General features: G+C 50.0%; 1 protein-coding gene across 1 annotated transcript in view; it reads left to right on the plus strand.

The window, feature by feature from the left end:
- SYT13 (synaptotagmin 13) overlaps positions 1–17,717 on the plus strand; it is a 41,926-nt gene extending 24,209 nt beyond the window's left edge. The window contains exons 2-6 of the mRNA XM_004470354.5: positions 95–320; positions 2,990–3,124; positions 5,064–5,365; positions 12,321–12,450; positions 14,080–17,717. Of these exons, the coding sequence (XP_004470411.2) occupies positions 95–320; positions 2,990–3,124; positions 5,064–5,365; positions 12,321–12,450; positions 14,080–14,384 (1,098 nt within the window). The 3' untranslated portion in view covers positions 14,385–17,717. The remainder of the gene's footprint in view (positions 1–94; positions 321–2,989; positions 3,125–5,063; positions 5,366–12,320; positions 12,451–14,079) is intronic.
- Positions 17,718–22,169: the final 4,452 nt, after the last annotated feature.

A 22,169-nucleotide genomic window follows, 5' to 3' on the forward strand; every position in this document is an offset into this window, starting at 1 on the left:
CAGGGCAGGGCAGGCTGCGGCGTCTCCCTCCCGTGGGTGGAAAACAGGCAGAGGGTCCTCCCGGTGCGCTAATCGGAATGGTTCGTGTTTGCAGTTCAACGTTAAGAAGTCCACAGAGCCCGTTCAGCCCCGGGCCGTCCTCAAGTTCCCCGACATCTACGGACCCAAGCCTGCGGTGACCGCCCCGGAGGTCATCAATTACGCAGACTACACGCTGAGGCCCACCGAGGAGCCCCCCGCACCTGCCGGCCCCCAGGCCGCGAAGGACAGTCGCCTCCAGAGGCAGGTCACGGAGGAGCTCTTCATCCTTCCTCAGAACGGTGGGAACTCTCCCGCGCCCTGGCTTCTCGCGGGCGGCACTTGGCGGGGGAAGGGGGGCGCACACATCTTGGCCGAGCGTGGTCCCAGAGCCCCCACGTCAGGGGAAGCAGGGGTGAGAGGGCCTTGGCATGGCAGTCCTTCGTTCCTGCTGACGGGTTGCCCCTGGCTTCTCCCCAAGGCTGGCAGCTTTGCACTGGGACACGGAGGCTCCAAGCCGCTTTCAAGTCACATGTGCGCGCAGTTATGGAAAGGCAGTATAGAGTCACGGCTGGAGCCACGGGCTGCGGAGGCATGCAGCCCTGACCTTGAGTCCCTGCTCTCTTACAGGCTGGTTGTGTGGCTTGATCATGTTGCTAACCTCTCTGGGCCTCGGTTTCCTCATCTATAAGACGGGATCATAATAGTACTTGGTCAACAGAGGTTTAGTAAGGTGCAAATGAAATAATACACAGAAAGTGGTTAATTCAGGGCCTGGTACAAAAGAAGTCATTGAAAATAACATTTCTTTTATTGTTTCTGTTCTTTTCATTGGTATCAGCACCACGAACACAACACCATAGGTGTACTGTACTGTGCAGCACCGGGGCAGATATGGAAAGCAGAAACATGGTCCCTAACCCAAAGGTTTAGAAATAAGTAGCCTTTGTAAGGGATGCAAAAAATAAAGCAAGTAGGGCAGGCTGTTGTAGAGTTTGGGTGGGTGGTGAGGGATGTCATGGAAGCAGAAACGGCCTAACTGGCTCCAACACTGACCCCACTCCTAACTTATTCTCTGGCCTGGACTCAAGATTCAACCCCACCCACACTGGCTGGCGAGCCCCCACCCCACACCACCCCCAAGGTCTGGGCTGGCAGCGATTAGCTTGGCATTTCCTAAAGACCACATTCCCTCGTGCCTACAGGATGAACGCATCCTCAGTGGCTTTTAGCCTCCAGATTTGCCAGCCCACGTTTTAACCGGATTTAAAATAGTCCCACTTAAAACTTGAGAGCCTACGTTTAGGTGGGGGCAGTGCGTGGGTGCTTGGGCATGCTAATCCCAATCTTGATCATGGTGCTACAAGAGCTTCCCTTTCCCGGGAACCCCCGTTTCTCAAGGCTTGGATGAAGCCAAGATCGGACACTCCCCATCAAGGGGAGCAGGAGAGAACATCTGCATCTGGACCCTTGAAGAATTCAGGAAACACTCATTAGTTTTCTCCTTTTCGTGTTTCCTCCTTCCCTCCTCCATCTCAGAAGGCAATGGCCTCGTTCTGATTCCACAGAAACCTATAACAAGTTGATTGTTGAGCAAATATTGACCAGAGGCCAGTGAGTCTAGGGGAGGAAGCCAGCAGGTTGTTCAGACACCTCCCCAGAATATACCAAATATGCCACTGACTGGCTCCCACCAGGGACAATCCTCATCTGCGCACTGTGAAGATTTAAGTCCCATTTATTGAAGCTGCATCCTCTCTTGCATTTCCAAGTGGTATTGGCTCCTTGGTCACGTTCCAGGGTGGACACTGGTAGAGTCGACTTGCTGATATGGCCCTTGAACTGACCATCTCCTCCCATGGTAAGAGATCACTGCTAGGCAGGGATTGTTTGGATTTTGGAAGACTGGGGCTATCTGAACGCTGGGTGCTCTGGGTGCCAGGTGAGCCACTTCTAATGCTGGCATTGCTGTGTGGCCCTGTGATGGCTTCAGAAGCCACAGGGGTCCTGTGTGGGTACGTGGGTGTCTCTCTTCACACACTGGTCACATCCTGGTCACACTGTCCCTTTCTGAGATGCACTAGGGAAAAATTTCAGTACTTAGGGGAAATCTTCATTGCTCACTAAAAATGAACCACTTTGGAAATAAAATAGTCCTTCATATTTCCACCCTCTAAATTAGTTCTGAAATTAGGACTTTTTAAAATTCCAGTTTGACTAAAGTGGAGTCTGCTGCAGCTGCTGGGTCCTTTAATTCTTATATTATGTTTGAAAAATTAGAATCTTCCTGTTGATAGGCTACTGTTCAAGCAAGGGACAGAGTGAGTAATATTTGTAGTTTTGGGAAGTTTTGAATTAAAAATCAAGTCATTCATTCAGCAAATATTTATTGAAAACACTCTAAAGTCAAAGCCACTACCTCACCTTTGCCCATAGCATCTACTCCTGCCTCATTCTGCGACATTTACATCCAAACATTAATTCCTGAGGGGCAGGGACTGTGTTCCATGGTAAAGGTGCAGCTGGAGATGGATCAGTGATGATTTGCCTGAACCTGGGTGACCGGAGCCACACAAGCAGTGAGAGTTTCTCTGAACAAAAGCTCTCCATGAGCTAGGCCTTGGGTTAAGTACCCCACTTTGTTTCATTTAATTCTCACCATGACTTTAGCAAGGAGGAACTATTATTACCCCATTGCATGGCTGAGGATACTCAGATTCAAAGAAGTCAAGTCACTAGTCCAAGGTCACATGGCCATGCTGTAGCTGCCAGTGTCTAACACCAAGGCCCATGTCTTGATCTCTGGGCTGTGATGTTTCCTTGAAATTCCACGACCAGGACCACAGGTGTTGCCCTGGTGTGTCTACCTCGATTCTGCACCAGAAGCTTTGGGTTTGATTCTTGGCATAGGAGGCAGGTTTGGGAAAGTTATGATCAGGGGTGGCAGTGACAGCTTTGCCTCTCATCACAGGTGTGGTGGAAGATGTCTGTGTCATGGAGACTTGGAACCCAGAGAAGGCTGCTAGCTGGAACCAGGCCCCCAAACTCCACTACTGCCTGGACTATGACCATCAGAAGGCCGAACTGTTCGTGACTCATCTGGAAGGTATTGCTTGACTTCAAGGGCTTGTATGTGTCCCTCATGTGGGATGCTAGCACCTGCCGCTGGATGGACCACTATGTGGGGATCAGCACTCTGTAACACACTCCTAAATAAAGGATGCTCAGACATCGATTTTTCTCTCCCTTTCACATAATAGTAGTCCCAAGAGGGTGTTCCTAGTTGTTGGGCATCTTCCCTCCAAATAGTGGTTCAGGAACTAGGCTCCTTCCGTCTCATGGCTTCATCACATCCTCAGGCCTCTTTGTCATTTGCATTCTCACAAAGAAAAAGAGAACTAGGAGAGGGTGTAGCCATTTCTTAAAAGCCTTAACCTGGACATGGAGTATGTCACTTCTGTTACCTCCTTGTTTTAGTTTCCTGGATACTAAAACAAATCCTATGTGATGGGTTGGCTTAAACAATGGGAATTTATTAGCTCATGGTTTTGCAGCGAAGAGAAGTCCAAGATCAAGGCCTCATCAAGGTGATGCTTTCTCTCAGAAGACTTTGGCATTCTGGGGCTGGCTGCTGGGATTCCTTGATCCTTGGCTTTTCTGCCACAGGCCATACAAGTGGTGGCTTCTCCTGGCTTCTCTGGGTTCTGTTGACTTCCGGCTTCTTCCTGTGGCTTTCTCCTCTGAGGAATTCTCTATAAGGCCTTCAGTAGTAGGATTAAGAAGCACCCGGATTTAGTCAGACCGCACAACTGAAGTAACCTCATCAAAAGGTCCTATGTACAAGTGTTCACACCCACAAGAATGAATTAAAATTAAGAACATTTTTCTGGGGTACAGCGTCCACCCCACTGCACTCCCATTGGCTATACCTCAGTCACATGACTACTCCTAACTGCAAAGCAGCCTGGGAAATGTGGCTGCATGCCCAAGAAACAGAGGAAATGAAGTTTGGGGGACTAGCTGGTCATCTCTGCTCCAGGCGCCTCTGACACCTAACAGGGCTTTGTGCTAGAAACGGGTGGTGCTCCGAGTAGTTAGAAAAGCATCTGCTCTTGTTGTCTCTCTGGACTCAAATAACAGTTGGTCTCTCTGAGGGGGTCAGGATATCTCTGACAAGATAATTTACTGTCAGCAAACAAAGCTAAGGTTGTACCCAGGAATCGGGGCTACCCACAGGCTATTCTATGGCTGCTGGAAGCTGGAGGCCAGGGGTGAGAAGAATTGGACTTTTGTATTTAAGTTTATTTTCTTGAGGGGGTGATTTTTCATTTTATCTTTTCAGAAGATTTTTAAGTGCTTTCATATACTTTATCACATTTGGTCTTCACAATAGGCCCATTTCATAGGTTAGGAAACTGAGGTTAGCAGCATCAAGGGACTTGTTCAAGACCACTCCAATTCGTTGATGCCAGAGTCAGAACTAAAACCACTTCCTTTGCAGCTCAGCAAAGAGCTCTTTCTCTGAGGATGCACAGCCCCAGTTCTTTATCTTCTCTTCTTGGGAAATGTCAGCTGCCACTTCCCAAATTATCATTAAGGGGCCAATCATAAAACAGCCCAGGTACAAATTTCTGGATAAAGCCACAGTGTGTAAAAAAGGCTGCATACCAGAATACGAAGCAACACTCATGAGGTAGCAGCCAAGGGATTCACGTCACAAGCAGTGCATGTTTAAAGTGCAGAACAAACAAATTATGGCGGCCACAATGTACTGAAAGTCATCAGCGGTTTGTGGCCCTGGCCCAGGGGGGATGTCTAGAATCACCAGGTGGGAAAGCCTCCAAGAGATGTCAGGTCTTACCCTCTTCTCCAGGGAAGCCAAGGTGCTGACGTTGGCCTCCATGATGAGCTCCATGTCTAAACGTCTCCCGCAAAGGCAATTCCAAATGCCCCCCGTGGTCAGCCCCTGTGTCCTGAGGTCATGCTTCCCCCTCCCCTTGTCCTGGAGAAGTCCTGTATCTGTGTGGCTCTCTCCCTGCATGCAGCTGTGACCAGTGACCATGACGGAGGCTGTGACTGCTACGTCCAGGGCAGCGTGGCCAACAGGAAAGGCTCGGTGGAGGCGCAGACGGCCCTGAAGAAGCGGCAGCTGCACACGACCTGGGAGGAAGGCCTGGTGCTCCCCCTGGCAGAGGAGGAACTGCCCACAGCGACCCTGACGTTGACTCTGAGAACCTGCGACCGCTTCTCCCGCCACAGCGTGGCCGGGGAGCTCTGCCTGGGCCTGGACGGGGTGTCCATGCCTCTGGGGGCCGCCCAATGGGGTGAGCTGAAGACTTCAGCTAAGGTAGGGTCATCTCTCACCAGGAAGGGTAAAACCTGTTAGCAGAGCATGGGAAGGCAGGACTGGGTATCCTCCTAGCAACTCTGAGCCAAGGCTGCGGAACAAGCTTCAGGGACCTTCCCAGCTGGGGGGCATAAAAGGAAGGATGGAGTCTTGAATAGGTTGGGGCCTAGAGCAGACCCATAGCCCAGGACCTGGGATTCCTCGTGTCTGCCTCTAGCTTTGCTTTTAGTGTGTCATGCCAAGTCTCTGCCCTGCCATCATGGAACACGTCAGGCTACATGATGCTACATGTGCAGAGGCCAATTTCAATTCATTTCATGCTCCTGGTGCACCTAGTGTGTGGCAGGCCCTGCAGGGGATGAGCCCAAAGGTGGGAAAGGCTGAGGCCCTGTACTCATAGAACACATAGGCCAGGCGGATAAACTGGCACAAAGGACGGTGACGACGATGGTGATGATGATGATACTGTCTCAAGTGTTGAATGCTAAGACCTATAAGAAGGAGCCAATCACAGGGCTGTGACTGAGTGTTCCGGAAGGCTGGGTGTGCGGTGGTGTTTGCCTTGCAGTCTGAAGGAGTGGCCCAGAGCCCAGCGTTCTCTGTGGCCTCTAGCCCCAGGGTGGCACTCCACTCTGCTGATGGGGAGGCCACGAGTGGGAAAGAGGTGTCACAGCCCTCCTCTGAGAGGGGCTCTTGGGAAAGCAAACCCTTGTTTCCCTACGGGCTAGGGCAGCGAGGGGGTCAGGGAAGGTTAGAGCTGTGGGACAGTGTGTGGTCAGTTTGGCGCCTGGGTTCAGGCTTCATCCAAGGGCTTGCCCCTGTTGTCCCTAGAGAGAACCTTCTGGATGACCAGTGTCCCAACCGGCTCATTAGTGCCTTAGCTAGTGGAATGGAGCCTACTATTTTAGGCCCAACCTACCCATCCTGACTCATTTCCCTCTGGGCTCTTCATGAAGCCTGGACACAGGTAAATAGTAACGAGCTATTTCCAGTCACCGGCCCTGTGCCTTCCAGCCTCTGTGCCCGTGCTCAAGCTGTCCCCATACTCGGAAAGCCCTTCCTCCTGGCTCTTCAGGCCTCAATCCAATCTTCTTCCCAAATGCAGCCTCCCCGGGAGGCTTTCTAGTCAGAAGCTCTTTTCCCTCCTCTGCATCCCCATAGTCACATCCGTGTCTCTTATTTCACCTTTTTCCTGGTGTCAAGGTCATTTGTCTGTACTTGCTTTGCCTCATTCCTTCAGCACATTCCAGCCATGTGCTGGGCACGGGGTATATACAGGGAATCCTCTCCTCTGGATGCTCAGTGCCTCCTGGATGGGACTTTCCTTAAACAATAGCACTAAACGCGGCGGCCTTTTATTTAGTGAGTTACGCAGCATGTGCCAGCCACTGGGTCAAGCACATATTAAACAGTTTTTTGCTGTCATTATATATTTTAAAAACCCACAAAAAACAACTTAAGTAGATCTTCTTATCCTCATAAGAAGATGAGGAAACTTATCCAAAGGCATGTAGCCAGTATAGGGCAAAGCTGGGGTTTGAACCCAGGTCTGTTCATCTCCAAAGTGCATGCTCCATGCGTGTATCTTCCCTCACCCACCATCACATTAGGGCAGAGGTCCACACACCGCAGCCCATGGCCATGTCCATCCAGTTACCTATTGTCTTACAGCCTGTCAGCTAAGAATGAGTTTTACATTTTCAAATGGTTGGGGGAAAAAGTCAGAAGAAGAAGGCTATTTCATGACACATGCAGATGATATGAAATTCAAGTTGCAACGTCCATGCATAAAAGTTTAGTGGAACCTGCCATAGGCACTTCTTTCCTTATTGTCGGTGGCTGCTTTCTCACAGTAGTTGTCACAGAAGTCCGTAGGGCCCACAGAGCCTCAAATATTTATTATCTGGCCCTTTATAGAAAAAAATCACCAACCCCTACACTAAAGTAATAAAAATACCAATGATAGCACTATTTTTGAGCACTTACCCATTCCAGGTGCTGTCTTTGAACTTCACCTGAGTCCTTTCACTACTCAAATCAGCCAAGTGAAAGAGATGCCATGACTATCCCCTCTTCGAGGCAAGGGAACTGAGGCTCAGAGTGGTTTAGTAACCTGTGTGGGTTGTCCAGCCAGTATGTGGCAGAGGTTGGGCCTGTGTTCAGCTCCCCACCCCCAGCAGCCCCAGCACCTGGCAAGCGGCCAAGGCGAGGATGGTCAGCTGGCGCTTTCCTAATAGACAGACACCTAGACAGAGAGGGAAAGAGCACATTTTCCCTCCCCTCCTGCTTCTTTTCAGGGTATGGTTTCCTCGCCCCAGTTTTCTCTCTTTACCAGGTTTGGAAATTTTGATAAAAAAATCACAGCCACTCTCAGCAGAAACTAGAGTGTTCTAAAGCATGCTCTCTAATTGGTGTGTGATTTGGGATTTGTGGGAAATCACAAATGGGGGCTATGGGAGAAGGAACCAACATGTTGGCTTATTAAACGAATAAACTAGCTTTTTCTGGAGATGGAGAGGCTCTTCACTGGCCTTTGGAGGCTTTCAAACAGCCCCAAAGGGCTGAAATCCAGCCCACCTAGGCAGACATCTCAGGAGTTGGGCCTCCCCCCAGAAGAGCAGAAAGCACCATCGCTCATTCATTTGACAAGCACCTTGCCCAGTTTCTGCCATGTGCCGGGTGCCATGCCAGGAGCTGGGGACACAGCAGGACCTCGGATAAAGCCCTGCCCTCAAGCTCATCCATTCTCATAATCATCCTACTTGTAGCTGATGCTGTTCTGCAGATATATTCTCATCTCCCCACTGAACACCAGTTTGGGGAGCAGCCTGCAGTCAGAAGCAGGGGCCTGCACTCTTGGAGGATTTGGCAGGAGAGAGTCCCTTGGCCAGGCTGGGGAGCCCCTGTAACAGCCCTTGCCTTGAGTCACTGCATCCCAGAGGCTTTTCTTCTCTAGGCCAGAACGGGTTAACGGAGGTGCCATCAGTGCCCCAGTTCTAGCCGGAAGACGCTCAGGCGAAAGTGGCGTATGCGTCACTAGGGGCCCACAGAGCGACCCATTCCGAGGAGAATTTTAATGATTCATTGACAGCTGGAGAGAGGAAGGGGGGAGGGAAAAGCCAAAGAGAGGAGGGAGAAAGAATGAGAATGGGAAGAGAGTTATTTTTGTCGACAGGTACTTCAAGCAGCAGAGCTGAGGGGACGGGTGCATTAAAATCCCCCGGCTCCTTGGTGTGGCTGTCTGGGCTAGTCCAAGGGCCTCTTGGCACCCGAGTCACAGGTGAAGAGCCCCTCAGAGGCTGGCAGGTGCAGGCTCCTCTCACCTGGTCTGGGAGAAGGGCTCAGCCCAGTCACCCTGTGGTCACAGCCCAGGCCACCCAGGGACCTCCGATAAGTGAGCCTGAGCCAGGATCCTGGTGCTCATCCAGCTCGACAGCTATCCCACAGGGTCCCTGGCACCAGTCCTCGAGCCTCAGTTTCTTTTCGGCGTCCAATGGGAGGCCTGGAGCAGGCTGTCTGCTGAGGAAGCTGGAGAGCAACGTGCTCAGCGCTTGGGCTTTGCTGTCTGATCAGACCTTCCTTCCAGGCGCAGATTTGCTGCTTTCTGGCCACATGTTCTCAGGCAGCGACATGCCCTCGCTGAGCATCAGGTTCTTAGCCCTAAAATGGGAACACCATGAATGTTCCTCTTAGGGATGTTGTCAAGATTCAAGGGGATAGTTCACCCTTCTTTCCCACAAATATTTATTGTGTGCCCCCTGTGAGCTATTAGGGGCTGGGGATGCCCATGAGCGGGAAGCCTTTGTGGAACGTACAGTCAGTGGGAGAGGGAATGTAATCGCACCTGGCACGTAGCAGGTACTCAGTAAATGTTAGCTGCTGTCATTTGTGTCGTCTCCAATGTTCCCTGCAGCTTCCAATTCATATCGTCATAGTCAGTTAGAGCTAGGTGGAGCTTTAGGTCATCCTGGAGACATCTTTCCTGGATAGAAAGTGTGGCCCAGGCAGAGGGCTGGCCAGCTCCTCCGTTCAGCTCAGTCCCAAAGCTCAGGCAGGCTCCCACTCCCCTGGAAACAATGTTCGGTACTTAATAAGCTCCAGATGTAGTGGTGGCCTCTCCCCGATCATTCTAATGGCGCTAATGCTAGCGAACAGTTCTGTGGTGCTTAGTAGGTGGCAGGCTCTGTTTTAAGCCTTTGCAATTGTCTCAGTCTCCTGCGGCTGCTGCAACAAAGGACCTCAGTCTCGGTGGCCTAAAACAACGGAAGTGTATTCTCCTGCAGTTCCAGAGGCGGGAAGTCCCAAATCAAGTGCTCAGCAGAGCCCTGCATCCTCCGAAGGTTCCAAGACCTTCCTTGCTCCTTCCAGCTTCTGGTGGTGGCCAGCAATCCTTGGCCATCCTTTGCTTGGAGCGGCATTGCTCCAGCCTCTGCCTCCGTCTTCACTCCAGTGTGCCTCTCAGGTTTCTGTGTCCACACTTCCCTCTTCTCATAAGGACACCAGTCATACTGGATTTAGGGCCCACCTGAATCTAATATACCTTTATCTTAGCTAATTACGTCTGCTAAGACTATTTCCAAGTAAGGTCACATTCACAGGTCCTGGCAGTTAGGACTTGAACATATCTTTTTGGGGGACAATGCAATTTTCATAACAGTCCCATTATATAATACTATTCCCATTTTACAGACGGGGAAACCGAGACTCAGAAAAGTTGTGTATCTTGTCCCAGGTGGATCTGCCAGTAAAGGATGGAATTGGAATTCAAACCCAGATAGTCTGGCTCTCGAGTCCAAGTTCTCAGCACCACCCTTGTTCTGGATTATGAATACTAATTGTTATTGTTGCAGTTGCCATTAGAATTATAATGTATGGCCTTTACTTTGTGAAGACTTATGATTTGCTTTTTCTCATCTAATGCCCTGGTATCTGTATTTCTTCATAGCATTTTCCATGACCAGATGTTATGTAATAATGTAATCACTTCCTTGCCATCTCCCTGCCCTGCTGTGAGGTCCAGGGAGGCAGGCCTAACTATGTCTTCTTCACTGCTGTAATCTCAGCACCTGGCACGGGGCCTGGAACAGAGTAGGTGCTTGATGTGTCCTTGCTGAATGAATGAATGCACCTTTTTTTGGGTAAGGGAGTTCACTTTGAGAGAAGTTAAATAACTTGTTCACTATCACATGGCAGATGATCCCTAGAACTGGGGTAGGGTCCCCCATTGTCTGCTCTTCATTTGCTTTTTTTTTTTCATTCCCCCCTCCCCCCCGCCTATTATCTGCTCTCGGTGTCCATTTGCTGTGTGTTCTTCTGTGACCCCTTCTATTCCTATCAGCAGCACCGGGAATTTGTGTTTCTTTTTGTTGCATCATCTTGTTGTGTCAGCTCTCCGTGTGTGCGGTGCCATTCCTGGGCAGGCTGTGCTTTCTTTCATGCTGGGCAGCTCTCTTTATGGGGTGCACTCCTTGTGCGTGGGGCTCCCCTACACAGGGGACACCCCTGTGTGGGAGGGCACTCCTTGCGCGCATCAGCACTGCGCATGGGCCAGCTCCACACAGGTCAAGGAGGCCCGGGGTTTGAACCGTGGACCTCTTATGTGGTAGGCGAATGCCCTATCCATTGGGCCAAGTCTGCTTCCTGCTCTTCATTTAACACATGCTGTCCACCCACCCTCGGCTGGGCCTGTGCTTCAGAGGCTGCAGCCAACAAAGGAAAATGAACCCCTGCCCTTGGAGGTCACGGTTTAGGGCGGAGCAGAATGGACGAATCAGTCCGTGGGACCTGAGTCAGACAGAAGGAGGGGACGCCTCAGGTGCTCTCTGTCAGCCGGGGGCCCTGCCTGGTCAGAGGGGCAGGGGCGACCTCCCTGAACGATCCCCACTGTACAGTTGGAAAAGAAGGACAGAGCTGGAGGGGAAGTGGGGACAGGACTTCCGGAGAAACAAGCCTCCAGGCGCTCCTCCTCCACAGGCCCACTCACACGCTCCATCCTGGTGCAGCAGTTCACACAGTGGCTGCCCCCATGGCATTTTGACAGAGGGGCAACTGCTTTTTACTCAAAGGAAGGGACTGACTGCTTTCAGCTGGTCCCGGCCCACCTGCTCCCTTCTCTACCATGTCATCCCCAGAGCTTTGGACACAAATCATCTGTCTCCTGTGATGTGTCGTTTGGTCCTTTTGACCCTCAATGGATTTGTTGAGATTCTAGACAAACTCTTGTAGGGATTAAAGGAGACACCCTGCATGTTGGGATTAGATGTGTTTGGGTGTATCACACAGATGCCACCACCTCCTGCAAAGCCCTGTTATTGCCAGTTGTCGGGTGCATTCCCCACATCGTGTAGCTGACATCTTGTTGACATCATTGGCCACCCCGTTGGCTAAGCAAGCACCTGTGCAGTGTTATTATCTTGCTTTATTGACTCTTTCAGCCCCACAAGGGCTGGAAGAAATGATCTTTTCACACAAACGAGTGACAACTCCCTACTACCCCAGGAACCTAATGAGTCAATCCAGTGGTTCTCAGTCTGTGCTCCCAGAGCCCTAGAGCCCTGCAATGGAGGGGGGGAGGGGGGGCAGGTATATAGGGCTGTGGGAAGGGCGAAGGAGCAAGAGGGTATCTGAACAGCCAGGGCCTGAATACTGTCACATCCTAAGTGGCATCTCTTTCAACTGTTATATAATCTTGGGTCAGATATCATATATTTGAAAAATCACATTTGGTGGCAAACAATACAAATGCTAATTGAAGCACCTGCCAAAGATAATTCCCCTGTGGTTCTCTTGTGCCTCCTCTCCCTCTGCAAGGGTGGAGAAACCAGTGTTGGTGGGTAAGTTTCTAGGAGGCCTGTTCAATATGAGTTCAGAGCAGCCGCAGCCTCAGGATGAGTCAGCTGCGTCAGAAGCCACCCTGGAGTGAGGCTCCCCTGCTGTGTCTCCTTTTCTGTTCCAGGAGCCGTCTGCGGGAACAGGAGAGGTCCTTCTCTCCATCAGCTACCTCCCGGCTGCCAACCGCCTCCTGGTGGTGCTGATCAAGGCCAAGAACCTCCACTCTAATCAATCCAAGGAGCTTCTAGGGAAGGGTAAGTGCAAAGTCAGAGAAGAGAGCCAGGGCCCCTCCGGCTGCTGGGAATGTGTGCAGAGGGAGAAGGCACCTGGGCAGCAATGGGCACAGGTGAGCAGAGAAGTAGCCCGTGAGACGAGGTGGAGTTGACCTTCCTGTGTCCTCCACCTCAAGCTCACAAGCCAAACTGGAGGACACACTCGCTTCCTTGAGTTCACATCCATTCACTCTTGGGCCAGTTCCATCCATCTGCGGCCAGGTACAAGCTTCCTGTGGCTCCCTACCTTGGCGATCCACCATGAGAAGAACCATGAGTCACCAGAAGCCCAGGGTTAGACATTAGCCATGGAGTGATGTCTGGGCTGTAGAAGAACTGGTCCAGCCCTTGTCACCCAGAGCTGGCTGGACCCATTCACAGGCAGGTATCAGGAGGCCCTGGTTCTCCTTCCCAGCTCAGCTAGCCCCCAGTTCTGTCCCTCCCACTCCAGACTTTTCTCTCTTCTCAGCCTCTGCCAACCTGCTACCCCCACACCAGCTGAGGATGGCAGAATGTGTGTGGGTATCAGCCCGAGGCCTGAGGCTTTGGGCACCTGCACCCCCATAGACCCAAAGAACCATCTCCTCAACATTCTGGAAGCCTCCATTCTTAAACTCTGGGTACCCTAGCTGGAAAGCAGCATCGTTAGCTGTGCCATACCTGGATGGGGAGCCAACTGCCTATAGGAGGGAAATACAAATAAAACATCACCACTGCATTCAGGATCTTTGAGCAAAAGATGTTACGTGAGTGAAAGCATAGGAGTTGGACTTGCTGACAGATTCCTGAGCCAGGTCAGAGTTCAGTGCTTTCTCCTAATTCCCTCGGGGGCCTTCTTTGCCTCTTGCTTTTTTCATTGCTCCCAACAGGACAATTACTGCACAACACTTTGTATCTCAAATATCTCTGCTGAAATAACAAACTGATCACCCACGGGTGATAATTATAGCAATAAATGCAGAGTAGCAGTTATTCTCACATTAGTTTCAGGAACCCTGACTAATGAAAACCTGTAATCCGGGTCCTGAACTTTATGATATTAAGGAAAGCACGCCTGGTGACCTGCTTGTGAACTTTCTGGGGGGGGAGGCAGCTCTGTGGAGCAAAGCCCATGGGCCGTGAAAGATCTAACCAGCCAGAGACCAACTGTCTTAATGATAGGAAAAGAAATGCTCGGATGGCTGAGGATCAAAGGACAAAGACATGGGGATGATTTTGTTTTTCTTGCCTAGTGTCCTGGACCACGTGGGGATCTGAAGTCATGTAGAAGGGCTGGTGACAAAGGGTGCCTCCCTCGTACACTCTAGAATGCCCCAATCTTGGGTCGCCCAAGGCCAGCCTTATAAATTATACTTATTGTCTATTTTCCACACTTGGGTGTAAATTCCACGGAGGCAGGCACTTGGTTGTACTCTCATGTCTATTCTAGATCAGTGCCAGGCACATTGGAGGCACTTGGTAGTTGTTGAATGAATGCAGGGCCCAGTGGGGGAGCGGAGCCAGGGATGCTGCCTCTCCAACAACAGGAGGCTGTGTCGGCCTGGGCCCCACCAGACCCAGGCGCTTACTCTCGGCCCCTTCTGTCTGTCTGTCCCCCACCCCCACCCCCAGATGTCTCCGTCAAGGTGACCTTGAAGCACCAGGCTCAGAAGCTGAAGAAGAAGCAGACAAAACGGGCCAAGCACAAGATCAACCCCGTGTGGAACGAGATGATCATGTTCGAGCTCCCCGACGACCTGCTGCGGGCCTCCAGCGTGGAGCTGGAGGTGCTGGGGCAGGACGAGGCCGGGCAGAGCTGCACGCTCGGCCTCTGCAGCCTGGGTCTGCACACCTCCGGCCCCGAGCGCAGCCACTGGGAGGAGATGCTCAAAAACCCGCGCCGGCAGATCGCCATGTGGCACCAGCTGCACCTGTAGACGACTGCCCGGGCCACCTGCCAGCTCTGGCATGGCCCCGTCCCTCCAGCCCCAGCCGTCCTCTGCCATCTCCTCTCTGTGCCCTGTCCTCATTCTGATGCCCAGAAGACAGAGACAGGCATATTTGCCAAGGCCAAGGCCATATTCCTCTCATCACACACTCCTGTTTATAAAAAGTAGATCTGGTACCCACTACAAGCAAGGCAGGGCAGAGGACGGTGTGAAAATGGGACATTCGGAGCACATCGAGGAATGCATTCTGCTCATTTCTGTGTTACTGAAGGAGACACTTTTCAAATACAAGCCGTGCGTAGGTTTTGCCCGTGGGATCAGGCCAGATGCAGAGAAAGCTCGATTTGGGGGAATGATGGATGGAAAGAAGAATTTGGCTATAGAAAAATCAGTGTTGCCACAATGATGAAGGAAATAAAAGTATCTTGGATTAAATCCTAGAATTAGAGTTTGTCAGAGTGGGATGAAATCTTAGCCAGCATTAAGTCAAGCTTCCCATGCAAACCAGAAACCCAGCAGTTCTCAAACCATCATGTGTGAAGAATCGCCTACAGGTGTTCCAAACAAGTAGCCAGTCCAAAGCCTGGGAACCTGCATTTTTAAGCAAGCTCTGAGTGGTCCTGAGTGGAGGTTGGGGCAGTGAACTTGGAGAAATCCCTTCTACAACATTCCAAACAGGTTTTCAACACAGTCCTTGACGGGGCCCCTACACCATGGAGTTCCCTGTTCCACCACTGGACACCTCTCCTCCTCAGTGCGTGACATGGGGGGAGCCTCTATATTTTCATTTATTTGAATTCTCAAATTTTTAATTTGTACTTTTCAGATTCTGTTCTTGGCCTGATTTTGTGCTTATTTCATCTCAGAGTTAGCCTGTATTATACTGACCAAGTGTTGTAGTGGTCACCTTCGGACATTGGGCTGAATTCTGAGTCCTGAGTTGTCAGGTCCACCAGTACCACCAGTGTGACCCGTGGAGACAGACCTGTCGCTGCTCAGCATTCCAGCCTCCTGAGGGAGGAACTCAGTCTGGAGCCCATGTTCATTTACCCTGTTACATCCGGCTGCATGGGAATGGAGAAGGAAGATAACCGTAAAAAGGAAATGAGGTCGTTTGCAAATGTGACTCCCTCCCTCGATTTGCAGGACCTATCACTTTAATTGGTAAAACAGCAGCAGCTACGCGTTGAATTCTGCCTGGTTACTCCTAATAGCTGCCCACATTGTTGATGAAATCTAAAGCAAGAGCCTTGTTGAGTGGCTAGGATACTCGCCCTTGAACAGGGCAGGCGGCGTGTAGTCACTGTCTTTCAGAACCTCCGATTGGCCGGCTCTAAAGTAGAGCTGCGGATGTGGATGGTATGGTAAATGAAGTAGTGCTCAAAAGCTGTGCGCCCTCCCTGGCTGAAAACAAGCCAACGAGCAAACACAGGCTTCAGGTCGTCCATCGTTAAGCTAGGATTGTCTTTCACTCCAAGCGGGCTGCTGAGAATGCCTGGGAAGTGCCCGAGCCACCAACCCAGGCATTTCCAGAATGAGGAGAGTCCACATTAGGCCTCCCCAATACTGACATCCAAACTCTGGGCCTTGAGAGGCTGCCCGAGGCCCCTGATCTAAGAGAATGCCAAGATGAATTGGGTAGGGGCTGCATACACGTTGTTTCTTTTCCCTGAGGATCTGAGCAGGGACCTTATAACCCTGAGTCATTTTTTTTCCCTTTTGGACAGAAATAGAAAAATGTGAGAAAGAACTTCTACCCATCCTCGAGAGAAACAGATAAAAACATACAATCCTTTCTTCCATGGGAAAAATCCTTCGATAAGGATCCTCCTTTCTGGTTGGTGTGGCTAAACAGAACAAAATATCCCCTGGCTAAGGGGACCAGTGCTCTCTTTGTGGTAACCAGCTGCAACCCCAGTCCAGAAGAGTCTGTATTCTAGACCTAAAGTCAGGGAACATGTGTTCAACTTCCTTACAAACCCGTGCACCTGCCTATGGCCACAACAGAGGGCATTTGAGGTTGGCTGGGCAGGGTGCCTGATCCCGGAATATCAGCTCCACCCACACTTGTTCTGCCACCATTCTATCATTCATTCTTTGAATCACAAAGTTTTCATCTTCCAGAACCCAGATTAAAGGTTGGCCCTGAGTGGAGTCGAACTCCACCACAGAATATCTTAGGTCTCAGCTCTTACCCCACTTAGTTGGAATATACAGAAATGAGGTAGGCTTTGGGAAGCATTTTTGCCTGTTGTTTTTACTGCTGTATTCCAAGCACCTAGAAGAGAGCTGGCTCATGGGTGCTCAGTAATTGTTGACTGAATTAATGAATGAAGGATGGATGGGGATGTAGATAGAGGAATGTTGCAAATGGCATAAAACCAGAGACGTGCCTGCGTTCTCAGTGGTAAAGGCATCTGACTATTCAGCAGTTGACCTAGAAATTCATGACATTGAGTATTACTGTCCACCTAATAACAATTCATAGCTTCCCACTTAAATGTAATAAAAAAAAAAGAAGAGAATATAACCACTATTCTTTCCCTCCAAAACTCCATCTTGGTGAATTTCAAACTACCCAGAACTGTCAGGCTGTCAAATAAAAAAATAAAACTTCAGTAATCTTTGCATCGATTTACGTTGTCCCAGACACATTTGCTCTTCCTACTGAATTGGAGTAATTGACTCTGAGTGAATGCATCTGGTCATTCCCAAAAGGAACGCCTTGTACTTTGTCATGGAGCATTTTCTAAGAATGGAATGAAGCAGAGGTGAAAATTCAGTGGCAGACCATCTCAGACTGGGCTGTGGCACCAAAGGTGATCTAGTTCTTTCATAGTTATGGCTACAGGGACAGAGAATTAGGAGTCCACCCTCAGCACTGGGTGGCTCCACTTTCTTGCATAAATCGATGTGCTTGTTCTGGGCCTATTGATCACGACTTTGCACTCATCTGTCCATTTCAATGTGAGAGATGACTCTTGGTATGGGATGAATGACAAATCACCCCACACGGCACCATGCGGGGTGGAGGAGGGGTAGGAAAACAGTTCTTCAGACAATTCCTTTCGGATGTTTTGGAGTCCTGGGGGGACGCTGGCTGTTGACTAAACCAGATTGGGGTGAAGACCGCCAAGAGAGAAACGGAGTCCTTGTGATTTGTTTCTGCCTCCTGTGTTTCCTGTTGTCAAGTGCTAAGCGTGTGTTTGTTTTTCAGTCATAAACCAAAGCACAAAAAGATGCATGAGACATCATAGTCGTGTCCGTCTCACTTTGGGGCAAAAACCTTACAGTGGTAAATAAATAATGCCATCAGGGTCAGTTGGCTGGTGTTTTCTTTTTTGTCATTTTACTTATTATTTTAGACAATAAAATGCAGAAAAAATAGTTTAATAAACACGAACCATTGCCAGATTTAATAAAACTTGGCAAATACAGTTGCAGTCCCCTCACTTCTCAGCATCCTCACTTAGAAGACCCCCATCTTGCATTTCTTTATACTTTTGCAACATGTATATGTAAACCTTGAGCACTTCTGTGCAGTTTAGCATGTTTTAAACTTTTATTTAGTACCACACTATTTTTGTTCAGCTTTAAAATTGTGAGCTTCATCCATGCAGACACATGTAGTTCTAGTTCATGTACTTTTTACTCCTGCATAATAGCCCATTGTAGGGCTATACCATGATCCCATTCTCCTGTTACTATGCATTTAAATGCTTCTATATATTTCTTGCTTTTGCAAGGTATACTGCTATGATCATTTTTATGCTTGTCTCCTTGTGCACGTGTGCAAGTTTCTCCAGGATATAAATCTGGGGGCAGGTGGGATGGCTGGATCGTTGCGCATTGTGTGTGCGTGCGTGTGCACGTCTGTGCCCTGATGGCCTTGCTTGAGCACTGAATCAAAGAGGCTGCATACAGGTAGGAACACAAGGGCTGCACAAGGTCTCTTGGGGCTCTGATTTCATTTCTAAGAAAAAAATTAAATGGAAATGAGAGACCCCTCTTTCTTTAGCATCCGCCCAATACACTACCATCCATGCCAGAGTCAGGACAACAGTCAGTAGGACCCCTGTGCCCCAGACGGTGGCCAGGGCACGGTGTCTCTGGAGTGCAGCGCCCCAGGCCTCCCTGGTGACCTCTGCAGTCCCGGCCTCTGGAGGTAGAGTCTCTGGCTCCAAGCAAGGGCCTGGTTTTCAAAGTCAGTGGAAAATCAACCAGGCTATAGGGAACTAATATGCAAGTTTCTTAAAGAGGATGGATGATCCATAAAGAAAGCCACTAGATACCCTCACTGTCTAAGTCTGTACATAGTTTTATGTTTCATAATAAAATAGGATAAATGGATCTTATCCCACACAGCAGAAAACTATATAGACTGCATTTCACACAGGTAACTGTGATGAATATGGCTCACCTGTGCCCAAAACTAATATTTAAGAGTCTGGTTTTTTTATCAAAGAGGAATAGAAGAGAGGAGTTCATTAATTACTCTATACCAGGGCTTCCCATGGAAGCACCATAAATAACTGCTCCTGTATATAAAATTGAATCGTGTCTAGAGAGCCCTGCATTAGGAGTGGAGAACCTGCGCCCAAATTGGCTGCGTCACCGGTCACCTTCATGGTCCTGGGCAAGTCACTTGTCTCTGGGCCTCAGTTTGCACATCTGTGAAATGAACTTGGACCAAATGATCATCACGGTCCCTTCCAGCTTTAACAGTTTGTGATTCTGTGATCTAGATGGGCAGCAATTTGCTTTCCAAATATATCTTTGGCACCCTGTCTCGGGTATAAAGTAAGCCAAACCCATGTACATGCCCACCTGCCTTCCCTACCCCATGCCCACTAATGCCCCCTGCCCCTCTGCCAGCCCCTCCTCTGACAACATGCAACGTCACCTGAGGCTCTCATTTGCTTACCTGCTGGTGGGGCTGGTGGTAATTTTACACCCAAGAGTTTTATGTAGAATCAGTTGGAAGTGCCACTATTTCAGGAGCTCCAAACCCTAGCACTTGTTATGTCTCTGCCCACCCGGGGCAGATTCCTGGCAAGGACAAAGTCATGGGATGTGTGTGGATGGGTTTAGGGGACTGGGCATTTTCTTGGTTGGGGAATTACCCCTGTGCTAACCTTCCTCACCTCCTGCAGGTGAGCCAGTACAGATGGTTCCTGGCTGGGACCTCGGCAGCTTGCCCAAGCTTCCCCAAACCTGGGAGAGGATGGGAGGAAGCTGGTCTTGGTGCTGGAAGCCAGGAATTGCCATGGAAACCATTCTAGTGGTGGCCACCTTATGATCGGAGCCCTGGGGTGGCTCGTCCTCAGCTGAGTGAGGTCTTCCCTCAAAATAGTCTCTGCTGGGGCTTGACTTCCCATCCCATTTCCCAACATTCTTCCCTGGTGTTTCAGGGTAGCCTGTTGGCAAGTGGGTGGTGACAGAAATCCTGTCCCAGAAACCCAGGGATTCAAAGCAGGGAAAAGCAAGGAGAAACCTGCTTTTTAAAACCAAATACAAGCCAACTAAGCCAACTAACCCTCTCTATAGTCTCTCTCGTCTTGAGGGGTGAGATGAGCTGTTGAAAGCAGAAGAAGGTGCCCTGAGGACCTCTCTCTGGGCTGAGAAGGTAAAGGTAGCCCCTAATTCAGGCAGGGCTGTCCATGCCCGTTCAGCAGGTAGGTGGCTCTCTGTTAAAAGTTACAGGCAGCCCCTCATCAAGTCCAGGCTCTGGCATACAATGGCCAAAAGTCTTTCTTGAAAGGGTAACTTAGACATATGCACAATAACTTCTAAGCCCCAAGAATCACCAAGCTGGAAGAGGATGGAAAAGTTCCCTTCCACAAGGAAATCAGGGGAAACCTGGTTAGATTGGGTGGAACATTCTCCAAGGGGCTGGAGCAAGTTGAAGCGGAGGGTAACTCAACTAAGTAGCACAGAGGCGACCTCCAGCTTTGTCTAGAAGGGGCTGTATCAAGGCCAGATGTAGCCAGAGGTCAGATGCATGGTCATCCTGATCAAGTGAGGAAACAGACAGAGAGAGGCTAACTGGGAGAATGCTGGACTTCAATTGTGACCAATACAGCATTGCGAGGATTGCACTTTTATCAGGTGCTGGTTAATTTCATCCATTCAACAAAGGATAAGTGCCTAATATGTGACAGGAACTGAATGCAGTGGTATTAAAAAATCTCCACTTTTGCCCTTGTAGGTATTACAATCTAGAGGGTAAAGGCAGGCATTAAGCAATGACACACACATACACACACACACACCATAATTATATAGTTGCGAACAGTGTTATGAAGGAAACTATCAAGAGGAAGAAGACATAGTGGCTTGAGGGTGGCTATTTAGAGAGAGTGGTCAGATGAGACTTGCAGGAGAAGGTGGCATTTCAGCTGAGATCTAAAAAGTGAGAAGAATTCAGGCATGCAATCATCTTGGGGAAAACTATTCCAGGCAGATGGCACAGAGTACCGGGAGGTCCTGAGGCAGAGAAGAGCTTGCCGAGCTAGAGGAACCGAGAGGAGGCCAGCATGACTAGAGCACAATGCAGGGGGAGCACACGAAGCAGAGCTGGGAGGTAGGCGGGGGCTGGATTGGGCAGGGCTAATGGGTCATGATTTGGGGTTTGGATTGAATTCTGAGAGCAATGGGGAGCCACTGGAGGGTTTTAATCAGGGAGGATGCTATGGCTGGATCTCTGAATTTAAAAAGATCATTCTGGAAATTGTGGCATGGTAGCTCTTCAGGTCTTCAGCTTTTAGCTACCCAGTCCCCTGAGTTTTCTGTCTGAGGTGAACATTAGCAGTTCCTTCCATTTGTCCTCTGCTTCTTGGAGAGGGAAGCTGAGGCCAGGCACAGATGGGAATCTTTTTTCCTTGCTTCCTACTTATGAAATCATTGCCACCATGTCCCAGATAGTGCTGCAGATGTGGGTCAAGTATGGGCAGATCAGCAGTGGTGGGGCAGGTGTTTGACTGTGGTTCCCCGGGGCTGGTGAGAAATGATGGACAGCTTTGCCCCTTTGCTCCTTACTTTCCTCCACCCCTTCTGATGGGAAGAAGAGCCCTAGAACACTCCATGGGGGCTGAGGGCTGGTTTTCACAACAGGAAGCCCCTGAGCGACCGAGGGGGACTTCACGGGCTGAGAGAAAGGCAGGGTGAGAGGAAAATGGCATGTATCAAGAAGGCAGAGGCTAAGAGGAACAGGGGAGGCTGCTCTAAGGAAGCCAGGTTGTGGGGAGCAGGAGCTGAGGAAGGACTTAGCATCTCATCAAAACACACGCACATTACACACGTCTTTAATGAGTTTATGCTCATCTGCTTTCTAAAACACTCATCGCCCACCCCCATACCAGCACCAGTAGCCAGCTTTTTAGGAAAGACCCTTCCCGGCCGTTCCAGACCTGCAGGTAGAGAACTGCAGAGGGCAACTGCAGGGAGAATTATAAAGGCAGTTTATCTGCATCAGCGCTTTGGGACAAACACATTTTGGGACAGACGTGTTTATTTTAATCGGTTTTGGTGCACCTCCTTTGTCCTGACTGAAGGGCAAGGTGTGTTGGTTTCCTTCTGGGAGTAAACGCAATGGAGGGGTGAATGAGAGCACAGGAAGTTGCTAAAACGACTTTTTCAAGTTCCTTCCCACTGGCAGCAGACAGGTTCCTAATCTGATCACCCAGTCCTCGCCGGGGGAAGTGGGGGGCATTCTGGGATCTGGGCCACAGGTCTGGGATCTGGGCAAGAAGGCAGGCACTGGACCTTGGTGAG

The sequence above is a fragment of the Dasypus novemcinctus genome, chromosome 10, assembly GCF_030445035.2.
Source record: "Dasypus novemcinctus isolate mDasNov1 chromosome 10, mDasNov1.1.hap2, whole genome shotgun sequence".
NCBI classification, from domain to species: domain Eukaryota; kingdom Metazoa; phylum Chordata; class Mammalia; order Cingulata; family Dasypodidae; genus Dasypus; species Dasypus novemcinctus.